Genomic DNA, 27,125 nt, shown 5'->3' with positions numbered 1-27,125 from the left:
GACGGAGTCATGTTTTGGGCTGGAATCATGGGGAGAGAGCTGGTAGGCCCCTTTAGGGTCCCTGACTGTGTGAAAATGACCTTTGCAAAGTACGTAGAGTTTATGACTGACCACTTTCTTCCGTGGTACAAAAAGAAGAACCGTGCCTTCCGTAGAAAAATTATCTTCATGCATGACAATGCGCCATCTCATGCTGCAAAGAATACCTCTGTGTCATTGGCTGCTATGGGCATAAAGAGAGAGTAACTCATGGTGTGGCCCCCCCATGTTCCCCTGACCTCAACCCTATTGAGAACCTTTGGAGCATCCTCAAGCAAAATATCTATGAGGGTGGGAGGCAGTTCACATCAAACCAGAAGCTCTGGGTGGCTATTCTGACATCCTGCAAAGATATTCAAGCAGAAACTGTCCAAATACTCACAAATTCAATGGATGCAAGAATTGTGAAGGTGATATCAAGGAAGGGGTTATATGTTAACATGTAACTTGGCCTGTTACATTTTTTTTTATTGAAAGAGCTTTTGATTTCTGTAAATATGACCTCCTGATGCTGCAAACTCAACAAATTACCATTTTAGTTCTCTTTACAACCTTTAAAATGTTTTGATCTCTGTTGTGCATAATAATTTGAAACCGTGCATTTTGAGTTTTTTTACTTTAAAAAAACAAAAAAAAACTGTTATCATTAGGAGATTTGTTCAATAAAATTCGCATTATACTCCAACGGTTGATGGCTTGAAGATTATACTGACTGTAATTTGCATCGACTAATTAGGAAAATCAGCGAAAAATAATATTTGCATAATAATTTGGGTGTGTGTAAATATATATACACACACACATATATATATATACACATACACACACACACACACACACACACACACACACACACACTAGCCCTGGTCCTTGGACCAAACACAGATATTTCAAAAAAGAAGATCTTGCAGCACTCCAATAGGCAAAAAAAGATGTGATTTATTCAGTCCACATCAAGAAAAAATTGCAACGTTTCAGTCCTGCAATAGGACCTTTCTCAAGCATCTTTTTTGAAATATATATATATATTACACTTACAGGATACCAATCATTAGAAATACTTCTTGTTACAAATAAGTCTTTACACACAGGTAAAATCTTTATTAAAAGACAATAAAAAAACAAGTGTATTGCATCAGAATTCTTAACTTAAGCATTTACATGATTTTATTTTATTATAGTATAGTCCGTATTTTATGTGACAAAAATCTACAGTTCTACATTTATAAAACATTACACATTGTACAGGTAGAAAATGACTCAGCACTTGTTTCGGTTTCCTGTCAAGGAAAAAAAATAAAAAATTTAGACTGATAAAACATTTAATGTACACCCTACCTCTAATATCTGAATTTAGCACAGAAATGGTAAAATGTCCAAACCTTTGGACAGATGCCCCGAGAGAAATGCCAGCAAATGTACCAGTAATACGGTGCGGTCGCACATGGTAAACCAACCGAGCGGGACACTAACGTCACATGGTGCATGGCAACGTAAAATGCAAGTACACCCCACATTTAAATATAATGACAGAACAGACCCCAACATAGAGTCTTCCTGTAGATTGATCTTACCTTCTCTTAATGGGGCTTTGGGATAAACATTCTCCTTGACATCATGCTGGAACGCTTTGGATGGATCAAATTTCTTTATCCCCTGTTGGTCATTTAAGTGGGACTGGAGTTGTTTTTCGGTTTGCTTCTCCTTGGAAAGCTGGGCTCTCAGTTTGGTCACCTCCTATGGGCATAAATTCCCCCCAACTAGTTAATACAGGCAGAAACACATCTCCACATTTCAGTTTCAAACTTTAATTCCAGTTCTGTACTAAAACGTTTAATTTCACTGAGAATTTATCTATAAAAACAGAATGAAGACGGAATTACTTAACCTGTGAAATATTATTGGGTGCGGCACAGGAACACACAGCATGAAGCACTCCCCCAGTGGCCTCCTGTGGTCTAAATGACTTGCTTATAAATAGCTCTCACCTCGCATTATAATATAAAGAGGAAGCTGCGCATTTATCCGCAGACCGCCTCATCTGTTAACCACTTCCCTCCGTAGGGATTTTTTCATTTTCACTTTTTTCTCCCCAACTGCCAAAATCCATAAAAAATGTTTTTATTTTTGCTTCGATAAAGCTTGATCTGTGTGGGACTAGTTGTACATTCACAGCGCCCTTTTTAGTACCATATAACGTAATGGGAAACTGGAGTCGAATAAGAAAAAAAAAAAAAACAGCGATTGCTCTTTGAGTTTAGTATGTAAGGCATTCACCGTGCGGTATAAAACATGTTGGCTTTATTCTACAGGTCAAAACTATTTTAGGGATACCAACTCGTTTTGTTTTTTTGTGTTTTACTACTTCAATAATTGTTAAAAATAAGATTTTTGTTTTGTGTCGCCATATTATGAGAGCCCTAGCTTTTATTTTTTGTTTATTGAGTGGTGTGAGGGCTTAATTTTTGCGGGACGAGGTTTTTTTTGTTTTTGTATAGGAGATATGATAAACAAAAAACAGTGATTCTGGCATATTAATTTTTATTTTTTCCCTGGCATTTACCATGTGAATTAAATTTGGTTATATTGTAATAGTACAGAGTTTTACAGAAATGTGATACCAATTGTTAACATTTTCCCCAAAAGCAATGTAAAAAAAATATATGTATATTTTCTTTTAATTTAACTTTATTTTCTTTATTAGTCCCCCTAGGGGACTTGAACCAGCGATCGTTTGATCGCATGCACAATATACTGCAATACTAATGTATTGCAGTTTATCGGGATTCTGACAGTCACATATTAGGCCCTTGGCACACGACAGTCATGGGGCTAGCGTGAGAACTAGAGAAAATAAATTATATGCTTTGTTGCTGTGCTGGTAAGCGTAGGACTTTATATTAAAAAGGAGTTGTCTCAAAAAGAACCACATATATTGCATAAACTTAATGGCTGTTGGTTTAATGCATGGACGCGTCGTCTCAGCCAGAGAATCTCTTAGGGTATGTGCACACACACTAATTACGTCCGTAATTTACGGACGTATTTCGGCCGCAAGTACCGGACCGAACACAGTGCAGGGAGCCGGGCTCCTAGCATCATAGTTATATACGATGCTAGGAGTCCCTGCCTCTCTGCAGGACAACTGTCCCGTACTGTAATCATGTTTTCAGTACGGGACAGTAGTTCCACGGAGAGGCAGGGACTCCTAGCATCGTACATATGTATGATGCTAGGAGCCCGGCTCCCTGCACTGAGTTCGGTCCACTACTTGCGGCCGAAATACGTCCGTCAATTACGGACGTAATTAGTGTGTGTGCACATACCCTTAGAAAGCAGCTCTCGAGCAGATGGGCAGGGGATGACTATGCGACAACCACTTTAAGATCACAGTTTGTACAGGACCTGCTTAAGCTGCGTGTTCTCCGTCTTCAGCTTAATTACATGCATGATCTTCTGTCTTTGATTCTGATGCCCAAGCAGCTTGGCATAGGCTTCACTGAGCTTGTTCATTTCATCCTGTGCCGCCCCATGTTCATTAAGTAGGGCGTTCTTTTCAGCTTCAAATGCATCTAATTGTTGCTGTAGGGAAATGTAGATAAACACAACCAAAGCAGAAGTATTAGAACATGCACCTTACGAGGCCAAAGGGGTTGTCCAGTAATAAACAGAATCAAGTTAAATCTGCAAACAGTCTCATCTACAGGAAAAGCATGAGTGGCTGAGAATATATGAACCAGGGGCACCAGACATTTATAGCATATCCATGGGATGTTTGATGGGTGCAGGACCAGCATCTATCTCCAGAACAGGGGTCGCCTGCTCCCCCCCCCCCCCCCCCCCGTTCTGCCTGGAGAGGTGGCCGCCACATCCAAGAGAAAAATGGACAGTCAAGTGGCCACAGGCCCAAACATTTAATCTCATGGGGGTTGCGTAAACAGCCGAGCCGGCAAGCTCGGCTGTATCCAACTCCTATAGGACTAAATAGAAAGCCACGCACGCACACGGCCACCTCTCCATACAATCTAAGTCTGGATGCAGCGGCTGCCTCACCAGGTGGGACGGAGGCAGGGACCCCAATTCTGGCGATAGGTGTGGGTCCCAGAGGTGGGACCTGCATCCATCTGATATTTATGGCATATCCTGTGGATATGGTATAAAATGTTTAAGTTGGGAATATCTCATTAAGTAGTAACCCTTAAGTTTTTACAAATATCAATAGCGGAAAAACTACCCAGAGAGTTACACCCAGATAAATATCATCAGATTTCAGATATGCTTACGGGGGCGTCAACGTCAGATGTTGGGACACCATGATCCGGCATGTAGGGTTTTAGCACGCCAGATCTTGTAGTTTAGCCAGCAGATATTTACGGCTAGAAGACTCCCTCATTATTGTTCATGCACGCTCAGCCGAGCAAGCACGCAAGTTTACGGGGACAGGAGGTACTGTAGCTGTCAGCTGATCAAATTTGCCAAACAATTTTAGTGTCATTTCTGAGTACATACTGTAGCTCCACATTTTAATGTGTTTTGGCAATCTTTTCAGATGTTTCTCCCAGATGAGGCTCTTTAATAAACCATGTATTATAGAATTCAGGGCAATGCAATTCTTTTATATAGCCACCTAAAATAATCCCAAATCCTGTAGCAATTCGAGTAATAGAGCAGGAGAGATGCTAGGATTTTGTGGCTAGATGCCATCAGCAAAATACATATGTAGATTATGGCAACCTGTACTCTGAATAGTCTCAGCAGAGGTCTCTGTGCCCTTCTTTCACATACTGCAGGCTGTTATGTATTTCATTACAAGATGGAGACAAGTGAGGATGTCCGGTGACATGGCTTTCGGTTACCATTTTATTTCCTTCCTCACATGCCATAAGGACTGCGTAACTATCGCACTAGCCAATCCAAAAGCCTCATACACTTAGTTCGCATTGGTCTACACTAGTGGATTGTGATCTGTACATGCCTTCATCTAGGCATAAATGGAATTTATTAAAACAAGCCTACCTGAAACGGTCGAACTTTATTTTGCAGCTCCTCAAACATTGTACGCCACTTGTTTGCTTCCAATAAAATTGCCTCATTGGATTCCGATTCTTTACTATGTGGACAAAATAAAAAATATTTTCAAGACCCAATAATATGTAATGTATAGACAACTACATGGGGAGATATATATATATATATGAGACTATTAGATGCACCTGTACTATTTTACACCTACAAATTAACAATACCTTGTGTAAGCCTCTTGGAGTTGGGCTTGTAGACCTTCAAGTTCACGATTTCGCTCATCCAGCTCATGTTCTGTTTTAGACAAGGTCTTCTGAAGGTCATGAACTTGCTTCTCTAACCATTCGTTTGTTTTCTTTGAAGAGTCTCGCAGCTCATGAAGTTGCTGCTCCAATTCTTTCCTGATTTTCTTCGAGGCTATACGCATCTCGTGAACCTCCTCCATGGTTTCCTTATTTTTGCTCTCCATTTCATTTCTGGCTTTGGCTGATTCTCTCTGCACCTCCAGTACTTGCATCTCTAACTCAAATACAGTTTTGCTTGAAGACTGTTGCAGATTAAACAGTTTTTTTTCCAAACCTTCCTTGGTTCTTTCTGAGGTCTCCTGGAGGTCATAAAGTTGCCTCTCCAATATTTCTTTTGTTTTTTCTGAATTGTCCTGAACCTCAAGTTGCTGCTGCAATAGATCCTTAGTTTTGCTTAAGGTCTCCTGAAGCTCATAAAACTGCTGCTCTAAAACGTCCTTAGATCCTTTGAGGTCGATAATCTGTTGTTCCAATCCTTCCTTAACCTGGGAAGAAGATTCATGGAGCTCAAGGAGTTGTTTCAATTCTTCCCGAGTCTTGGAGGAGGATTCCTGGAGTTCATGGAGCTGCAGTTTTAATCCATCCTCAGTCTTTGAGGCTTCTTGGAGCTCAGCCTTCTGCCCATTCAATCTTTGTTCAGTGTTGTTCAATGACTCCCGGAGATCAAGCAATTGGTTTTCTAAGATTTCCTTAGTTTGGTTTGATTCCACCTCCAGTTTACAAATTTGCAGTTCTAACTCTTGTATCATTGTGGTTTTACTTTCAAGATGTTGTTGTAGAACTTTATGTTCGTCTTCTGCTGAAACAAACTTCTCAAGTAAGCAAGCATTGGTCGATTTCAGAGACGCAATGTCTGATGTTGCTGAAACCTGGAAACTAATAAGAAAAAAAAAGAAAAAAAATGAAACAAAAAAAGAGCAATTAAAAGGATATCCATTATTAAACTGAGAAATCTAACTCATGGCTGAAGTGTTCCTGAATAATAACTGTTCACAACATTATCTCAAAACTGGCCAAACTGAACCTGGCAAAACCGTATCGGCCGAAGTTCACACTTTTTATTAAAAGGAAAAGGCCCTACTGATACAAAGCAGGAAAAGATTCCCTTGGGAACAGTTTCAATTTCAAGCTATAACAATTCCAATAACAAGTACCTTTCAGATTCAGAAAGTTTACACAAGATCTTGCTGTTTTCTTCTTTCAGTTGTGAAACTCTCTTTTGGTACTTCTCTTTAGCTTTTTCTAGCGCTTTATTTTTCCTGTAAAAATACATGAAAATATGAGTTAATAAGTCTCGGCCTAAGGAAGTCCTATCGATGTCAAAAGTTATTAAGCATTGAAGTTCACTATTTTGGTTGCTTAATATTGTACACGTTTTAAAGTTTAGCTAAACCCACTGATTTTCAGGATCGGCAGACAAACTAATGTGCATGACCCTCCATCCCCCCTACAACAGAAGTTGGGGAAAGAAGGAACTGACATGTTAAATTTCAACATGCCAGAACCTTTGTTTCCCTTGGAGAATAAAAGTTAGACCGTTATTGAAGGTTTATGACCAGCTTTAGTCCCAGGCACAGATTTCTGATTTACTAATGGATGCTAACTACAAAGTCAGGCTCTATCTTAAAGGGGTCTTCCCATCGGGGACATTTGACATTACCACAGGATGTGTCATAAATGTCATAGATGCACGTCCTACCTCTGGAACCCACACCTATCTCTAGAACGGGGCCCCCTAAAGCCCGTTCTACCTTTATCTGCTCCCACTGCCTCCAGGCCACTTCCTGACCATACGGTTGGGAGTTACGAAAACAGCGTATCACACTGAGCTACGCAGTTTCCGTAAGTCCCATACTAGTGAATGGTAGTTACGGAAGCAGCGTAGAATGCGAGCTGTGCTGTTTCCGTAGCTACTATTCAGTTCTACGGGAGTTATGGAAACAGCATAGCTCAGCGAGCTACACAGTTTCCTTCTTCAAGGTCAGAAATCACACGAGTCAGCCAGAGGTGGGACCCGCATCTATCGGACATATCCTGATGGGAAAACCCCTTTAAGAAGCAACCCATTATGCTCCTCAGTACAGACTGTTCCCTCTAGCGATTGATCCTATAGCTGTATCCTCTCTGATGTCACACAACAGGCTGCAGTGACTAAGAACCACCGTCTCCGCAGGGAGAAGTGAATAGACCAGGTCCAGAGAGGTGAATTAAGTCCTGTAGTATGTTTTACAATGCAGTTCGCGGTGATGGTGATGGAGACTGATCACACAGCAGAAAGGAGGGGGATTTTAAAAGTCCAATGCATCTTTTAAAGGCCAAGGAACTCCAACCTATCCAAAACCAACATTTTAGAGTTTAAACCCGCTTGGCCGTTTCTGTAACTCCAATAGAAATATATTGAGAGAGCTGCATACATGTGTGGCCAACTCTTTATCAATTCTCTGCCTGGAATAAGCAGCCGCCTTACCAGGCAAGCTAGGGGGTTCAGATGACCCCCATTCGAGATAGATGCGGGTTCCAGTTTTGAGACTCAAACCTGTCAAACATGAATGGCATATTCTGTGGATAGACTATTAATATCTTAGGTGGGAATAACCCTTTAAGGTTTCCTGTATAAAGATAACTGATCAGAATAAAGGGATTTGATCACTTGCTCTACAAGACTGAGGACATCAACGTTTTACTCCTGGAAAACCCCCTTTAAAAAAGAAGTTCTATTTAATCTACCTATTTATCCAATAGAACAGCTCACCCTTTTAAGGTTTCTTCTAGACGAGCCAGCTCCTTGGCCCTTTCTTGGTTTACATGCTCTAGTCGGAGAATCATTTTCTCTGCTTCTTCCTCCTGTTGCTGTAGTCTGTCAAGTTCATCCAGTGCCCCCTCTAGCTCATCTTCTAGAAGACTTCTCTCTTTCATCATTTCTTCTTGCACTTTCTGCATTTCCAGTTTAAAAGTACTGATGGTCTCCTGAGGAGGAAGAGAAAAGACCCGAAAGTTATTAAACATAGTGGTTCAAAGTAAAGCTTATTTTAATGGGACAAGCCCAACTTGACAAAAGCTCATTGCACTAAAGATCTAAGTTACCATTTCCTTCTCCACCAGCTTTTTCATCTCTTCCTCTCGCTTCTGACGCTCGCCATCTCCTTGGCTCACTTGCTGCTTTAAGGCTTCCAATTCCATCGCTAAAATCTCCCTTCCTGTGTGGTTTTCAATTAATAGATTTTCTGTAGAATATGGGGACACAAAGCATTTTAACACAATGACAATTGACAAACAGGTCTCCGCAAAAGAAATCTGATACTTACCCTTTTCTTGTAGTTGTACGATATACTTGTCCTCCAGCTCTCTCATTTTGGCCAATAACTCCTCTTCCTTTTGGCTAAAGTGATCTCTTTGGCTCGTTTGTTCCACTTCTTTCTTCTTTAAATTCTCTTCAGCTTGGTCTGTAAGCAGTTTATAGTTTTCCACTTGTAGAAGGAGATCACTAAAAGTAAAGTTACAGAATTGTTTCATATTTTAATTTTTTTTCTTTATAGAAGTTTAACAAAAACTAAAGCTCGGTGTCCACTTACAAAAGACCTGTACCCCCATGATTTCCATTCCCTTATGTATACATTTTTTTATAGCAGTTATAACCATATATACGCTTAATTAAAAACTAGAGTAACTTTGTTAATGCGTCACATTCTCCACCCGTGCAGCGCTCCCAGTACTGGCGAGGACGCAGACCTCAAATTTGCTGTAGTTGCTTAACAATTTCCATTCCGAGTAGAGTAGCCTTTACAAAAAGCTGCTTGAAGTAATAAAATACATTCTCACAAAATCTAATAGAATAGAAGCTCAGTTAAGCAGATAGTCTGTTTCAATATGTTTTTAGTCTTTCAATAAACTGCCAACTGATTCCATTGTAACCAGCAGAATTGTGAATGCAGCTCTGGGCTATAATCCGGAGTGGAACTCAATATCAGTACAGGAGGATTAATGCAATACATTTAAAAAATTAAAAAAAAAAGACACTTTACTTTTTATGTACATTATATCTATAAATAAGCAGCAAAGCAATACACAAAATGTGTAAGATATGATTTTCTTCCTGCAAAAAGTTCAAGCAATTCTGGCATGAACCTCATCTGCTCAAGAGTAGCAGTCAGTGTCTTCTCAGTCTCAGCTTTCTCCTGTACTAACTTGCTTCTTTCCTCTTCTGCTTTGGCCCTGTGTGAAGGAATAAAAAACATGTAACTTGTTTACCAACTGCTAGTGTTAAAAAACCCATATAACTCAGACAGAAGGCTGCAATGTATACCACTGTAAAGGTATACAGTGGGATACATCTCAAACAGCCCCCTAGGGTAGAGCTTAGCCGATGCGGAGCGGGGAGTAGGTATATGTTTAGCATTTACTTGTGACTGATCAGATACCCATAAGCTCCCATGTTTTAAAAAAAATGTATGCCAGACGTATACCAGCCCAAAGAGAACTTTTTTGGCTTTCGTCAGGGTAATGGAGCCCTATGGACACGTTTATGTTGTAAGTTGGGAACTTGCAGCGTAGGGCAAAAACAATGTGAAGGGCGCCTTACTGAGAAAACTAAAAAGGTACATGGACTTTAGAATATAAAGCTCATTAACATGTACAGATATTTACAGATCATAGCTTAACAGTCATTTATTAGTGTCTACCTGAAATTGCCCATCACTATAATCGTTGGCAGGAATGTCTAATCGTGTGCATAAAACCCAACAATGCAGATTCAATCTGGTCACCTAGGGGCCTAGATCCCCTCATGAACAGACACTTAGAAAGTCATTCACTGGAGCCACGCAACTTGTAGTCTGCCAGGGATGGAGCAAGACCGCGGTTACAAGAAGTTCTGCTGAACACTTGGTATCCGTAAGAGAGAGTATATACATTTACAGCAAAGTACGGTAGAGCTACAAAGTTTTCCTTTTCTATACAGATGACTTACAGCTGTCCTTCAAGCTGAGGAACCCTCTGTAGAGCTTCTTCTAACTTGGTTTGAGCTTGCAGGAGTTTATTCTCAATGTCTTCAAGTTTGGCAAGGGCCTGCAAAGGAGGTTTAAAAAAAAAAATAAATAAATAAATATGTGGTTTAAAATATAAAATTGCATCTATTCAAGTTTAAAATGAATTTAGATAATGAAAGTTACAGTACGGAGGAGCAGGACCCTATAGGCTTATAGATTTAACATTTAATCACTTCATTCTCCAACGCACAGCGCCCTCCAGTGGTCATTGATATAAATAGGTATTTGTACCTTTATTTTTGGTTTATAGAATTCATTTTATGTTTATATAGTTATAATAATAATAGAACCTCCCAACATTTCCGACGGGGAGGCAGACACTTGGAATATCAAATTTGGGCAGATTTTCCAACATTTTATATACACGTGATTAAAGTTACCACATTTTTTTGTACTGCTCAGACGGTTTACTATGTTGTCAAATTTTCAGTAACGGCAATGGACCAACTTCCAATTGACAGCAATAAAGAAAACGTATTGCTGGTCCACTCACCAGGCTCTGCGCAGATATTTGAGATGCTGCGTTCTGTAACTTGCTCTCATATTCTTGCTCTCGAGCAATCATTTGCAATTGGAGATCCTGCAGAGTAAATTGCACAAGTAATTTAAATTATACATCCAATCTCAATAGTGTAATGCCGGTTTATGCTTCGCAATCCATTTAAAAATTCTGGACCTCATTTATCAACACGGACCTTGTTGCCCATAGCAACCACAATAGCTTTTTATTTTTCCACAGCAGCTTAAGAAATGAAAGCTCCGCTCATATTGGTTGTTATGAGCAGCATGTCCAGTTTTAAGAAATGAGGCTCTAGGTATAGGTCACGGTGTAAAGCTATACAGTTAGGGCTCATGCACATATGGACACCTAGTATGGATCCAGAGCCTCAGTCAGACGCAGAGCGCCCGTCATTTACGAGAAGTGAAAAAGATGGCTTACAATATTCCTAGGTAGATCAATTGAAGCCCTCTGGTGAACCTCCCTGCCGTAGCAAAGAGATATAGATGTGAAGAAATACAAGCAAAACTCCCAATAGGATTCTATTTACCTGCATCTTATCGTGGGCATTGGATAGATATTCCTCAAGATTTTTATGCTCTCCTTTTAATTCTTCAATTAACCCTGCAAGAGATGTAATATACGCTACATTTTAAATGTGAAATAATTCCACTGAACTAATAACTTATTTAGCCTCCGAATCAGAGTTTCTAATGTACAAGCCCTTTTTTTTTAATTAATCAGTTTGGTTTGGGAAAGAAGATACCATGTCAATATAATAATGCATATGCAAGTCACTAACTAGGTCATGTTCTTCAGTTTTCCATCAATAAGTCCTGGTGGGACCGCTCTCCATGCTCATCACGTACAGTGGCCTGAGTAGATGTCTCAAGACACGACACCCCAGTGGCTTACACAGCACATTGGTCTTTGGCGGTAAATACTTTTAGGAGGTCTGAGTACATTATTTTTTGTTAGAGATGTTACCTTGTGCCAGGTCACGCTCCTTCTCCAGGGCGTCATTCTGCTTTACTGCTTCTTGTTGACCCTCCTCTGGAGTATATAGAGAAAAGGACAGGATTACCATTTATCATCTATTCACAGCACTCGGCCTTTCCATATCTCACACACTGGAATAAGAGTCGGCCTCCATACAACTCCTTCCCACCATGGCCCTTCATATGACCAGACAGAAAACAATCAAAAGGCTTAACAAGATGTGAGAAGGGTTACATTTAGACCACGTCATAATTTGGAGGCTAGGAAAATAAAAATAATAAGCCTTCAAAGAAAATACTACATACATGCATTTTTTTTAAAAGCATTTTTTTAATAAATACGTGTATTTTGAAGCATTTTTAAAGGCGCTTTTTGCCTGCAGTTGAATTTAATAGAATTTACTATGTGAAAAACGCTCCAAGAATTGACAGGACACTTTTTTTTTTACACAACGCATAATTTTATAAAAAAAACAAAAAAAAAAAAAACACACGACGTATGCACTAACTACATGTATTCCCATTAAAGGTCGATGGGAAGTTTAATCCAAGCGGTTTTTAAAAAAAGTTTTTTCAGTGTATAAAATGGCTCAAAATATACCTTGTGAACAAGGCCTTCGGCCCCCAGCACACCGTCTGCAGCAAAATCTGCACGTATTCAGCACGTATTTTACTCCTTCTACATTGCAAAGAGTGAATTCCATAGTGAACATTCTAAACGGAATGAGTGAGCTGCGGATTTGAAAATGTTCAGCATGCTCCGATTCCTGCATGAAAAATGCTCAACAGCATGTGGATGAGATTTTTCAAAATTACATCCACTTGCCTGCAATAGTCTTAGGGTATGTTCACACGGGTGCGTCCGTAACGGCTGAAATAACAAGGCTGTTTTCAGGAGAAAACAGCTCTATAATTTCAGCCGTAATGGCATGTTGAGGCGCATTTTGCTGCGTCCATTACGGACGTTAAATGGAGCTGGTTTTCCATGGAGTCCATGGAAAACGGCTCCATTTACGCCTGAAGTAGTGACAGGCCCTTCTTTGACGCGGGCGTTTTTTTTACGCCCCGCCTATTGACAGCGGGGCGTAAAAAAAATGACCGTGTGCACAGAACATCGTAAGACCCATTCTAATGAATGGGCAGATGTTTGCGAACGCTATCGAGCCGCATTTTCGGACGTAAATCGAGGCGTAAAACGGCCGAATTATGTCCGTAAATAAGCTGTGTAAACATACCCTTAGGGTATTTTCACATGCTTAACCAAAAACTTCTGAAAATACAGAGCCGTTTTCAAGGGAAACCAGCTCCTGATTTTCAGACATTTTTTTTTTTTCAACTCGCGTTTTTCAAGGCTGTTTTTCCTATAGAGTTCATGAAAAACATCCCAAGAAGTGACCTTCACATCTTTTTCACGACCGTTTTTTTTTTGCGCGGCCGTTTTTCGACACGGCCACGTAAAAAAAAACAGCCCGTCGGAATAGAACACCGTTTTTCTCATTGAAATCAATGCCCAGATGTTTGGAGGAGTTCTGCTTCAGATTTTTCGGCCATTTTCAACCCAAAAAACGGCCAGAAATAGGTCTTGTGAACATACCCTTAGACTGCAGATTTCCCACCCGCAAATCGCAAACCTGGACAGAAATGATCTGTACAAAAAAAAACGCTGAGAGGCTGGTGTAAATTTATGGGCTAAAATCTAAATTATTTGTCATGCTGCTGTGGCTTTGCCTCACTTACACCCAAAAAATCAATAAATAATAAAGAAAATAAAGTCGAGCGCGGCGTAAGCAGCCAAATTCGGCCTTTTTGTGGCAATTCTACGTCAGAGTACTGGCGTTGGGTTGATAAATTCCCCCCCCAATAAGTGTCTATGAGGGTAGAGCCCGGTCACTAGCACTCTTATCCTGAATAGCTGACTGGGGGTGATCTACTAATAGACCGGGCCAATTCCCTGGAGCACATCCTTCTCAGACAGATTTTTTATTTAGATGGGAAGTAAATAAGACAACAGCTCCTGGTTACTGAGCCGAGGAACAGCATTGGCTTTATAAAAAAATTCCCATTACCACATACCTAGAAGTTTATTCCTTTCGGTCAGAGTTTGCACATCCGCCTTGGACCCGGCTAAACTTGCTTTTAACATCTGGATTTTTCCTTCAAAGTTTACCTGTAGACCACTAATTTCCTAGAAATAAAAACATCACGTTGGAATATTTTAAAACAGACCAATACTGCGTTTTAAAAAAAGATATAAAAGAACATTACACTTTATAGACTACATCACAGAACATGTGGACGCCCACAGGAAAGAAGAAAGGCAAACTGTGGCATAGAAATTATAGTAGCAGATGCCAATCTTCTCATTGACAATGAAACTATTACGGAGGAATATAAGGGAGTGAAAACGCCAAGGGGGGAAATAAAAGCCCAAAACCACTTAGTGGTCAAATGAAGTGACAAATTAGACAAATAGGATCAGCACTGCAGCCCGTTCATTCTCAGGATCAGTGGACCCATATTGAACTTTCATTTGAGGATTTTTTTAATTATATGAAGTATATCCTAGAGGACTGTTTCAATTTTTACAGTTTTATCTGCGTTTATACCACAAAAACAAAATGTGGTGTAAACATGCCAAGTCACGTGTGAGCCGAAGGAGAAATATAGAAAATTTACCAACACAAACCTTGTCTTTTGCATCCACTTTATGTTTTGCTTCCATTAGTTCTGCACAAAGACTGGTAATTTTTCGCTTTGAGCTGTCATCAGAAAACTAGAAATGAAAGAACAGAATGGTTTCAGGAAGCCGGACCGCGTCCAATGATAGTGTACAGTATACCGGATTTTAACACTAGTGAAAGGCAAAACAAAAACATACGTCATGAGTTATACCCTCCATAGAGGACGGCGGTCAAAATACTTAGTGTCAACAGAAGACCACCACCATGTGTAGAGTATTTCTCGTGTGTGTGGCTTGTAGAGATCTGCATACTTAAAACATCAGTCACCAGTTGGGTCTATGGTATGGTCGCTGTATAGAAAGAACTATCCAGATATAGCAGAAGCCATTGGTATCTGTCAGACACCCACTAGTGTCCCTGTGCTTGGGAGCGTTCCTTGTGTACAGCTGCTCGACCATAAAAACCCATTTCATGGAGTTTAGGATGCTCCATTCTTGCGGTGATGTCACTTCCGGAGGAAGTTGGATCTCTGTAGTGACTGATACAACGGAGGATAGGAGATTTTTATGCGACACACGCTTGGCAGCCCCGTTTTGTGAGGTTGCATGCTCTACGCTTCGTGGCTGATCCATTTCTCCTAGACGCTTCCACTTCACAGTAATAGAACTTACGGTTAACGGAGACAGATCCAGCAGATCAGAAACTTCACAAACTGACTTATGCCAATAGTGGCATCCTATGAAAGTGCCACGTTTAAAGTCACTGAGCTATTCAGTACAAACCATACCACCAGTAATGTTGTTCTATGGAGATTACATGGCTGTGTGCTTGATTTTTTGCACCTGTTAATGGTTGTGGCTGAAACACCTGAACTCTACTAGGAGAGGTATACACATACTTATGGCCATATAGTGTATGTACTAGTTCTCCAAATGTAAACAGTATTCTCATTCACTCACAGCAAACAGATCTAGAAAATGGTGAGAAATTGAAAAATAAAAGTATATTGCAGTTGTAGAAGTTTGTAGACCTTTTTATTTATATAGTGATTAAGCTTTATTTATATAAAACCAGAAAACTTCTATAAGTGAATTTGGTAAAGATGGCGGTTGAGGGTGATTGAAAGTACTTACCTTGGTTTTTAAGAGCTCATTTGCTTTGTACAGGTCAGATATTTGCCTTTCCATAGATGCAATGCCTGCAGTCAGGGACGTTCTCTCTCGCACAGCACTGACCAGTTTAAGCTCAGTCTTTTTAAAGTCTTCCTCCAAGAGTTGAAGTTTCTTGTCTTGCTCAGCACGTTCCTTCAAGAGAGCGCGGATCTAAAACAAAGAGCAAAGGATGGATAAATAAACTAAGCTTTACAGTATTATCATTTACTGTTAACACTAAAAGGGGTTTTCCCACTAACATTTGTCACCTATCCACAGGATAGGTGACAAACGAATTAGTATTGGGGGCGCCGCCGATCACAAGAACATTGCAGCTGTTTCAGTCACTGCCTTAATTGAATGGAGAGGAGGTGCACATGCGCTACCACCAATCCTTCCTAAATCCTCCCTATTGCATGATCGCAGTGGACTAGAGACCCCTGTTCTAGTGTTCGGTGGGGGTCCGTGAGGTGGGGCCCACAGCAGCCAAACATTTATACCCAATCCTGTGGAAAGGTGATAAATGTTCTTAGTGGGAAAACCCCTTTAAAGTGTACCTCACTTTTCAGGTGATTTTCAGAATAAGCTGTGGCAGGTTCTGAAGAGACACCCCCCCCCCTACCTGCAGTCCGTCTCCCCTGCTCGACTACAGGGGGTGGATAGCAGATTACAGGCAGGGAGACACCTTGTGACAGTAACTTCACACAGAATTTGCACACAAAAAAAACTTAATTCTAACAGTAAAGTACAAAGTGGATTTATATCAAGTATTAGATTAAGGCCTCATGCACACAAACATCTTTTTGTGTCTGCAATTCAGCCGCAAAAGTGCGGCTGAATTGCGGACCCCTTCATTTCTATGGGCCCATACACACAACCGTCTTTTACACTGACCGTGTGGGGGTCGCAATTGTGTCCTGCAAAAATGCAGGACAAGTCGTTTTACGATCCACAATTGTAGTCCGGCACCATTCAAATGAATGCACATCTTTTTTGTGCATAGTCCGTGATTATGGATGACCCGCGGATGACACTCCGCAGCCGTCCCTACCTGTAATCACGGGCTGTGCACAGCTGCGGCCGTGTGCATGAGGCCTAACAAGTTGTCTGAAAAGTTTGCTGAGATTTTAGTCGCTGTTTTTGACATGGAAACCGCACCAAAAAACATCCGAAAACACCTCAAATTGATTTTAATGGGAGGTAGAGGAGATTTTTTCCCCGCCTGTGTGAAAAAGAGGCATGACCTTTCTTCAGGCATTTCCATCTCCGACCTCCCATTGACCATGGGAGGCAGAGAAAGCGGTTTTCACTGCGTTTCTTTTTGCCCGTGGCGCTCAATGGCCATTGCCGAAAAACACTGCAAAGAGTGAAGGCAGGTCAAAGTCTGCCTCCATTCCTGAAGGAATTTTGAGGCATATTTTTCTGCCTGCAAAAATCTGTGTGAACTAGGCCTAAGAGTTCTGCTTATCCCACCCATACAGGATGATTGACAGCCTTCTCTGCGCACACACACTCACTCACCTCGTTCACATGGCGGATTTTGTGTGGCAGGTCCCGCTGCAGAATTATTCCTGCAGATGGCAAGAAGATTCCTTCCTCCTATTGACATTAGGAGGCTCGGGCAGAATCCGCCCAAAGATTGAGCAGAACACTTATTTTTCCCACTAACTGAAATAATCAGCTAGCAGGAAAATGAAGCGTCCAACTCCCATTGAAATGAATGGTAGGTGGAATTTTGCGACGGAATCCGCCATATTCCTGTGTGAACATGCCCTTTCAGTATCACCAAGGACTGTCAGGAATAACTGTACTTTTCTTACTCGGATATCCGGCTATAAACCTATATATTGTAGAGCTTAGCTTCTCTCCGTCTATCATAGGCCGCTCTCAGATATGGCAGCATAAATAATCGGACAAGTTCTCTTTAGAACCTTCAAGAACAGCACGCGCTGGATCCATGACAGAGCTACTGCCACCAAAAAAATTGGAAAAACTATTTTCTAGCAATAAAATGAATTCAAAATTAGAAAAGAAGAAAACGGAGTTTAAAAAGTTTGGCAATATTGTAATATCTTTCCAGAAATGTTTAGCGCTACGTCCAGACACCAAACTCCTCTCCAATAATCCAGCTTGGAAAGCGTGCCCAACAAAAAGAGAATTGTAAAAGGTGAAACATAAATAGTACCACCACGGTATTATAGCCCCTCCCCCCATTTTACAAATTCTGGAAAGCACTACATTCAGGAGAGGAAGATATACAAAGTACAGAGTCATGGAACTATACCCACTTCACCAATTCTCTTAGGTCGTAATCACATTGCGTTTATGGCTTGCGTTCGGCACATGACGTATGCGCCAAATATACATAAACATATCAATAGGGCACATTAACGTGGTTTTCCAGCTAAACCCGTTTAGGCTACTTTAAATGTAATGTGAGTGTTACTTAAAGATGGACGCCCCGACCGTTATATACAGTTTTTATTTTTATTAACGCTAGTCAAATTACCATGAAGCTCCATTCTTCATTCTGAAGCCCATTAAATGGGCGGGCCGTGTAAGCCACACCCAGCCAAACTCCTCCCTCTTTCCATCCATGAAGCCAAACACCCTCTTTTTTTATGGTAATATAGAGGGGGGATGAGTAAAGGAGAGAACATTTTTATTATAGCACATGCACTGTTCATATTTGCGCTTTGGTCACATGCTGCTTCGATGTTCTGACCACTGGGGGCATCACGTGGAGGACAGGTGGTTATTACCACTGACTGCTAATGTAGCGATGGAACCGCCATGGTCACATGACTTGCGCGGATAATGGAGGAACAGCACTTCTGATTGCTGGGGCGTACATCTATAATTATTGCTAATATTACATTTAAAATAAAGTTTTTAACCAGAAAAACCCTGTAATTTTATATATAAATGGAGGTCCATTTTAATGTGTCAAGTTTTGGAAACCATAAAACCATGCCCATAGTAGTCTTGTATTTCCCTTACCTCTTTTTCCAATGTTTTCTGTTTCTTCATTTCTTTGAGGAATTCTGTGTCTCGCTCAGGTTTCTGCCTCAGGTTTGGCTGTCATAAAAAAAACACTGTATAAGTAATGTCTAAGAGCGCGATCACTGATTTCAAGCAGGATCCCTTTGTCTCATTAGCTTGAAGTCCACACAGTCCTTAGCAATAGGCGCTAATCATCCACGTACAGACTAACCATACGTTCACTCAACTGTTTCCATACCTCCCAGAGCCGTATGGAGCGTGTCGCACATGTGCGATGATGCTTCTTCATAAAACTGTGGTGAGCGCAGAGGACTAGGGTTCCCCATTATAGCGATCAGTGGGGTTTACAGCAATAAAACCTCCATCTGATTCCTGATCTATTCGCTTCATCAATGACGGCAGGAGATCTCATACAGAGACAGAAGAGCAATGTGCAAATGCTGACTTCTGGCACCCCCACCGATCCAGAGAATGAACAGGCCGCAGTGCTGCTTTACCGCTGCAGCCCTTTTAGGACCCCTGCATATTATGTACCACACAGATTTTCCTGAGGCAAATCCACAGCGTAGTACAGTACCAGCAAATTAAATGAGATTTCATGTAGACATCTACATGTTGCAGAATTTTTCTGCGTCTAAATTGACCTGCAGTGTTTTTGAAAAAATAATTCTGAGGTGTAAATGCAAGATAAATTGCAATGCTGCAGATATCTGACAAGTTTAAAAAAAAAAAAAACAAGAACCAAACTAAAAGCAGCAGAATAAACCCCACCTATTTTTGCATCAAAATGTAAAAAAACGGCACCTAAAAAGGTTCAAAAAGCGCACTATTAAATGTGTATTTTACCTGCGTTTACCTGTGGTTTTGATGCAGATTTTCCGCAATGTGTGCATTTACCCTTACTGTTTTTCCCTATACAGCGGCGTCCTGGCCACCCGCTGTGCAAGGAACTGCAACACAGTCCCAATCAAAGGAATGGTGCTAGTTGCAGCTCTTCACATGCTGGGCAGGAAAAAAACCTAGAAGGGAATGCCACGCTAAAAAAAAAAACACAAAAAACACTGTGGCCTGTTTGTGATCAGTGGGGTCCGACCCCCACAACCTGAAAATGATGTCTCCACTTTATAAGATGGGAATAACCCTTTAAGGCTAAATGCTTACCTGTGAGCCAAGGTAAAAATCACAACATTCTCTACGGGAAACAAAGTCCGAGGCAACATGGCGACCATAACACAATGTCAGAACCAATTCTACTTTTTTTGTATAATTAAGAGTTATACACTTTTCAAACATCCTTTCTGTATTAAAGGGGTTTTCCAGTGACACTTAATTTTCGGGGCGGGCAGTGCACGAGCACTTTCATTAACATGAACAAAATGGGGCGGGCATTGAAGCGTAAGTAGAGACTTGAACGGGGCGGGAATTGAGGCTGTGGACCAATAGGAAACCACAAACCCAGGTGTACGTCAGAAGTCCCAGGTTTGAGGCTTCCTATTGGTCCACAGCCTCCTCTCAATGCCCGCGCCATTCATTCTCTGCTTATGCTTCAATACCGGCACAATTTTCTTCAAGTTCATGGTTTTCCTCAGTGCTCATGCGCTGCCCGCCCCAAATTTATATATATATTTTTTAATTCCACATGGTTTTAAAGGGAATGTGTTGCCAGAAAAACATGTTTTTTTTTAAAAAATTAAACATTTAGTGTGTGGGTGATTAAACATTGTTCAAATTTTTCTTATTTTTTTGCACGAGTCCATGTAATATTATAAAATTATTTCTAATTTATAATACTACCCATTTTTGGTCACTAGATGGAGCTGTTCCCAAAATTGCAGCATTGCAACATTGGGTTAAAAGCCCTCGCTCTAGTGAGCTCTCAGCATCCCCCCCTCCTTTATCCTGGCTAGTGCCGGGATAAACGAGGGGTTTGAACGATGTAACCTCCTACACTGTGTGTCGCCATTTTTTGAGCTAACCCACAGTGTAGTAGGTTTACATACAGTAGTAAACACACACAAACACACATTGAAATCTCTTACCTGCTCCTGCCGCCGCGGCTCCCTCCGGCCCGTCCGCTCCGTTTGCTGCCGCTAGTGCAAGTGCACAAATCCGGAAGCCGCGACCGGAAGTAGTAATATTACTGTCCGGCCGCGACTTCCGGTCCACAGGAAAATGGCGCCGGACGGCGCCAATTTCGAATAGGACTGTGTGGGAGCGGCGCATGCGCAGTTCCCACACAGACGCCGTACACTGCAGTCAATGGGACGGGAGCCGTTCGCAGTCCCTATGGGACTGTGGCTGCCGTATTCCATGTCTGTATGTGTCGTTAATCGACACACACAGAAATGGAACAAAAAATGGCAGCCCCCATAGGGAAGAAAAAGTGTAAAAATAAGAAAAAGTAAAACACAAACACACAAATGAATATAAACGTTTTTAATAAAGCACTAACATCTTTAACATATAAAAAAATAATTTGTGATGACACTGTTCCTTTAAAGATCTCTGCTTGTTGTTATTCAGTAGGAACATGCATTGTTTACTTCCAGCGGATAAAGTTCTATCTATGGTCATATGATGGACATACAGGTGCTGGAATCGTTACCGTTACAGTATGTATCAGAGCTGTGTCTTCTAACGATCCCAGCAACTGTGTCCATCACATGACCATAGATAGAATTTTACCCACTGGAAGTAAACAATGATTGTTCCTGCTGAACAACAAGCAGAGATCTTGAAAACCGTGAGGATTTAATACAGAAAGTATGTTGGAAAACGGTATAACTAAATTCTACAAAAAAAAAACAAAAACTATAATTTGCTAAAACCGTACAACCCCTTTAAGCACAAAAGGTAAATCCCTCTCCTGAAAGACTGGAGGATATTATTCACTTACGGTTGAGCCAAGAGAAGAATGCTTGCGAAGGCGTGCCGGGGAAGTAGGTTCATCCTCTCTATCTACACTCTGACTTTCAGGACACAAGTCTAAAACGGTAAAGTTAACAACCTTAATAGGGTTTTATTGTAGAATGTAAAACAATATAATACAGCCTGTATTACAGCCAAGAGCTGCATTCACAATTCTGCTTGTTGCCTTCAGAAAAGTTAAACTTATCGATAGACAAATCTTTAAAGTTCCCCAAAAGATATTTCAACACTGTCTCCACATGACATGCCTAAAGCAGCTATGGAAACATTTGAAGACTTTTTTTTAACTAAAACAATGTATTAGCGTGATTTGTGCAACTTTGTAATTTGATCTTATAAAAAAAAAAAAAAGGAACTTTTTGAGATACAGCTTCTATGTATCCAGGATACATAAAAGTTTTATCCTGTGCTCAAATCTCAATCATTTAAGTCAGCGGGACTGACGGCTTTGGTGACAGCGGCTCCTGCGTGTCTCAGATACGCAGGACAGGATTGACCTATTATCGATCAGATCTAAGTTACGAATATAGAACTGATCAATAACAGCTGGATCCTGCGTGTCAGACACGCAGGACCTGCCGTCACCGAAACAGTCAGTTCCACTGATTTAACGGATTTGGGTTTCAGCACAAGCTGTATCCCAAAAAGTAAAACTTTTTTTTAATAAAAACAAATTACAAAGTTGCCCTGAACACCATAATACATTTGCTTTAGAAAAAAAGTCTTCAAACATTTCTATAAGAGCAGCATGTGATGGGGACATGTTCACCATGCGATTATCCCAAATGACTTTTTGGCTACAAATTGCTAATTATTTTTTTGTGCCGTTTTGGCTAATAGTCCAGTGGACCCGTCCCCATAATATGTTGCCCTTAAATAGTGCAGCTATTTGGGTGACAGATCTGCTTTAAAGGGAATGTATCACCTATATTTTATTCCCTAAATAAAACCAGACCGTGAAATAATCTTTTTTTTTTTAATACATTTTTTATTTTTTGATTGTAGATTTTTTTATTCTATTTTCTGTACATGATTATGGGGCAGGTATCTTGCCTGCACTGCTGTTTACAGCATTTAGAGTTATGCTGCTTTACAGCAGCCATATGGGCATAGGAACCTGTGAACAGGAGGGACCCATTGACTTCTATGGTAGAGTTTTCTAGACATGTTCTGTGACCTATGCAGAGGTCGTTGTGCAGAAAAGGATAGGAGAAGAACTGTGCCCATCACCTATTGTGAAGCCCGTATTATATATATATATATATATATATATATATATATATATATATATATATATAGATAGAGGTGTTATGCGTCATTGTAATCCTGCCTGTGACGATAATGAGATGACTGCTGAGACATGATCTCCACAGAACAGGAAGAGTCAGTCTATCGTGAGACTTCGTGGCCGGAGTGAAAACGGCAAGATTTTATTATTTTTTTAATCTAGATAATGACAAAAAAACAACATCAAATTCTTAAAAATTACATTCAACATAAAAACTTGATTTAAACAATAGGTAATTTCCAGGTGACACATTCCCTTTAAGTGTCTGATATACATACCTTTCTTTGCTCTAAACCGCTGAGATTTTTCAAATGATACCGGCCCTTTAAGGCCATCCGAAACCTTCACATCATAGGAACCTGGAGCTGGAGCACAACCTATAGATAGAACACATCATTAATTCAATTGTATGTGTTGCATTTTTGGGAAAACGTGGTTTGCTTTATAGAATGAAACTCTGTATTCAAAACAGTGGCAGCCATAACAGACTATCACAAGATCATAGGTGTCATCACTTGCCGCCTCAGAAACCGCACATGGCAGGTTTTTGTTTTTTTGTGTGAACAAGGCCTAAGGCTGGGTTCACACGACAGGGTCCCGCCCGAGTGTCGGCCGGTAAAATCGGCCATTTTGCCCGGCCGGTTTGCATAAAGTTTTGCATCCGTTCCGGGCAGATCTGGACAGTGACATCAGCGGCAACTGATGTGTTCGGGGATTCCACTTCAGGAGTTTCCCCTGAGGTCACTGCCCAGATATGGACAGAGACATCAAGCGCTCTGTCCAGGAGTGGAATCCCCGAAAACACAGGGATTCCGCTCCTTCAAGGAGCTAAAGTGGGGCTAGCACATAGCAGAGCGGGGAGATACCTCCCTGCTCTGCTATAGTGGCGTCGCTACAGTAGTAGCAGCCGCAGCAGCTGCTAGCGGCGCCATGGAAGGTGTCGCCGGGCCAGGGCGCTTTTAAAACAAGCAGGGGAAGGGAGCCAGCGCAGCGCTCCCTCCACCTGCTGTACACCCCGGCCCTGCCACACAGTGTACAACCATTCGTCCGAATGGCATCAACTCCTCCTCCTCACATGCACTCTGCGCTGTGAGGAGGAGATGGAGCGCAAGCGACGGAAAACCCGGCCATCACTCGGGACACATTCCGGTGATGGCCGTGTATTACCCGGCTCCATAGACTTCTATGGGAACCGGGCGGCCGGGAACCCCGCCGAAAATAGAGCATGTCCCATTTTTTGACAGCCGGTTTTCCCGGCCGTCAAAAAAAATCGGTCGTGTGAATAGCCCCATTAGGGGTCTATTATTCCTAATGCAGCCGGGTGCCGGCCGATTTATGAACGGCCGGCACCCGGCTGGGAAACCCTGTCGTGTGAATGAGGCCTAACACGGATATTATCAGCTTCTTTCAGGTGCAGAGATTTCATGGAAACCTTGTGTTGATCCAAGTTAGGGATGTCATGATACCAGAATTTGGACTTCGATACGGAAACCGATACTTTGTGTAGTATTGCAATACTCTATACCAAAACGATACTTTGCCAACAATAATAAAAAAAAAGTTCTTCCATTTTCTGATGTGAGGCACGTGGTGTGATGAATTTTAAACCTCCACGTGCCTCACATTAATAGTAATTAACCCCATCCTGCTCCTCAGAGACATAATGGACATTGGGTTAATGTGTGAGGTACATGATGGGGTTAATTACTATTAATGTGAGGCACATGGAGGTTCAATATTCATAACACCTCGTGCCTCAAATTAATAAGTGAAAGAAAGCAGTTTCTTATGTTCTAACAGCGTAATCATCATAAATGACGCTATAAATTTGTTATTACGGTCGCGACGATACAGTGTGTGTATATATTTTTTAAGTATTTAGACTTATTTTAATGTTTATTGTAAAACATGTGTATTTTTTTTTTATTTTTAAACTTTAATGTACTGGCATAAATCTATATACCAGTACATTTGCCTGTGTACGGATAGTACACAGGCAGTTGTTAGGATATACCTCAGTATGCCCTAACAGGAAACATGGTCAGATAGCACTGGGGTCCTTCAATGGACCCTGGGCTGTCTGCCCATATATGGTATGCCCCTCAATCGCGTCACAGGGATTCCCTGTGACACGATCCAAAGTGCATCCCCCTTCTCATTTTCCCCGTGAATGCTGCGGTCAGCTTTGATTGCAGCATTCAGGGGAACAGCGGCAGAGATCAGAATACAGCCTCCTGACAATAAGTGCGCGCGGTGTCAGCGTGAGGTGATGTGACCAGCGCTGTACTAATGAGCAGCAGCGCTGGCACTAAAGACAGAACATGGGGGTGTTTTGCAGTGTGCCCGCCTTGTTCTGTCTTCAGTGCCAGCCCTCATTAGTGCAGCGCTGGTCGCATCACCTCATGCTGACCACGCGCACTTGCCAGGACTCATGAGCGGGATAATAACTATCACACAGCCGCAGCCCCGCGCTCATACATTCATGTATTACTATACTTAGCTGTGCGGCCGCACGACTTAGTATCGAAATACATGAATTAACAGTATCGAAACTTTTATGCATCGTGCAACCCTAATCCAAATACATGTATGTCCGCCCGGATACACATAACTACCACTTTCCATGCCAGTAGACCGTATTTGGATTCATACAAGGCCGTGATGACAACACTAACACTTACACCCGACAGGAATCTGAGCACAAAACGTCACCAGAATCTCGCAGTTGTACAGCCGGAGGTTTTGGGCCTATGACTTTAATTGATCAGATCTTAGCAAAGAAACAAGATATTAAAATGCACTTTTCACATCTTTAATGTACAAGAAGAGACTTAAAATTTTCTATTAACAGTTCGCTTCCAAACCAAAAAAACAAACAGCCTTGGCATTTACTACATATGGAGCCGGTTTGATCAGGGGAATGAAATCAAAGTTTCGCTTATTACAGGCAACAAAGAGGGGCGGATATCAAATAGAAGGAGAGAATGTGAGTGACGTATGGGGTGCGGAGGGTGACAACATTGCACAAGAAAAAAAAAATATTAACCCCTAGACGCACCATGACAACACTGTACTTCATGGTGCGGGGGGGGGGGGGGGGAAGAGATACGGAGTGGGCTCCCAGGCTGAGCCGCTCCATACGCTGCAAGTGTCAGCTACATAACTCTGATCCTGGTCAAAAGCGAGTGCTTCAGCGCTTCATAGGCTACATTCAGACAAGCATGTCCGATCTGCGCGCGTGTAAAAAAAAAACAAAAAACTACGTTTTCCTACATATTCTTGTTCGTGTGCATTGCATATTGGCATCACTGCTTTTTTATTCACATTTATTTCTCCGCTCTTCTATGTAAATAACGCATGAAACACGGACAGCACACAGATGTCATGCATGTGCCCTCCGTGGTTTTCACGTACGTAGACTTCAATGGGCGACTAGGTGCGTGAAAATCGGCAGGGTGAAGGCCGTATTAAAAACAAAAAATAGCCTGGTTCTTGAAAAACAAAAAATTGGCGCTGGTCATATGCGCAGTCTTTGCCATTTTTTGAGACAGAGATGGGTATACCATGATGAACCGTAGGGGACTACACAAAATGCCAGCTTAATAGCAGGTGGTGTGCCCCAGGAATAGGGCACAGATCGATAGGGACAGCAATGATCGGAGACCATCAATAGAGTGATTATAGATCGATCAGGATCTAAGTATAGGAGCCCAAGGTTAGAGAACATAAAGCTGCACATGCGCATACATACCAACATGTTCATTGAATCGCTTTAGAGGAGCCTTAGGAAAAGACATCTTCGTACACACCGGTACCGGCCCCGGGTCACTCTCCACAACCAGCCACTGAATAGAACAGATCCCCGCGCTCGTCTCCTGTCTCCTCTTTAAAAACAGCGCACTGAACATTCCACCAATAACAGAACAATTCCCGACCAGCAACGGGCCCAGCAGCCAATCAGAAAGGAACATCAGTCGTCCAATCTCATTTTTGATCAACACTATTTGCCGGTGGGTGCAGCATAAACCGCTTCAGGGGGGAGTGGCAGGAAGTGAAATCTTGTAGCTCGGGCTTGTTCTTCATTAGTCCGTAAACTCTTGCTTCTATTGGTTGAGATGATGATAGACATACTTAAAAGCCAATAGAAGCCGCTGTAAGAAAAACAC

The 27,125-nt window shown here is 41.5% G+C and overlaps 1 protein-coding gene across 1 annotated transcript; it reads right to left on the bottom strand.

Moving 5' to 3' along the window:
• Positions 1 to 1,117: 1,117 nt before the first annotated feature.
• On the bottom strand, positions 1,118 to 27,119 carry HMMR (hyaluronan mediated motility receptor). The gene is made up of 21 exons (XM_075856309.1): positions 26,711 to 27,119; positions 23,238 to 23,336; positions 21,640 to 21,728; positions 18,741 to 18,818; positions 15,723 to 15,911; positions 14,595 to 14,681; positions 13,982 to 14,093; positions 11,898 to 11,963; positions 11,461 to 11,534; positions 10,905 to 10,991; positions 10,333 to 10,430; positions 9,492 to 9,578; positions 8,672 to 8,850; positions 8,451 to 8,590; positions 8,119 to 8,333; positions 6,521 to 6,625; positions 5,286 to 6,242; positions 5,056 to 5,149; positions 3,445 to 3,621; positions 1,614 to 1,776; positions 1,118 to 1,319 (listed from the first exon to the last, which is right to left on the bottom strand). Exons 1-21 carry the CDS (start codon positions 26,928 to 26,930, stop codon positions 1,300 to 1,302), a joined length of 3,336 nt encoding a protein of 1,111 aa, XP_075712424.1. The 5' UTR covers positions 26,931 to 27,119; the 3' UTR covers positions 1,118 to 1,299.
• Positions 27,120 to 27,125: the final 6 nt, after the last annotated feature.

Source organism: Rhinoderma darwinii, chromosome 3, assembly GCF_050947455.1.
Source record: "Rhinoderma darwinii isolate aRhiDar2 chromosome 3, aRhiDar2.hap1, whole genome shotgun sequence".
Lineage (NCBI taxonomy): Eukaryota > Metazoa > Chordata > Amphibia > Anura > Rhinodermatidae > Rhinoderma > Rhinoderma darwinii.
This window is presented reverse-complemented; position numbering and strand designations above follow the sequence as displayed.

Excerpts from the sequence above, each read along its gene's own strand:
- HMMR (XM_075856309.1), bottom strand. The coding sequence starts at position 26,930 with ATGTTCCTTTCTGATTGGCTGCTGGGCCCGTTGCTGGTCGGGAATTGT. Across the intron at positions 15,912-18,740 it reads AGAAAACATTGGAAAAAGAG|ATCCGCGCTCTCTTGAAGGA; the intron begins GTAAGGGAAATA and ends TCTTTGTTTTAG. Across the intron at positions 1,777-3,444 it reads AGAACACGCAGCTTAAGCAG|GAGGTGACCAAACTGAGAGC; the intron begins GTCCTGTACAAA and ends TTATGCCCATAG.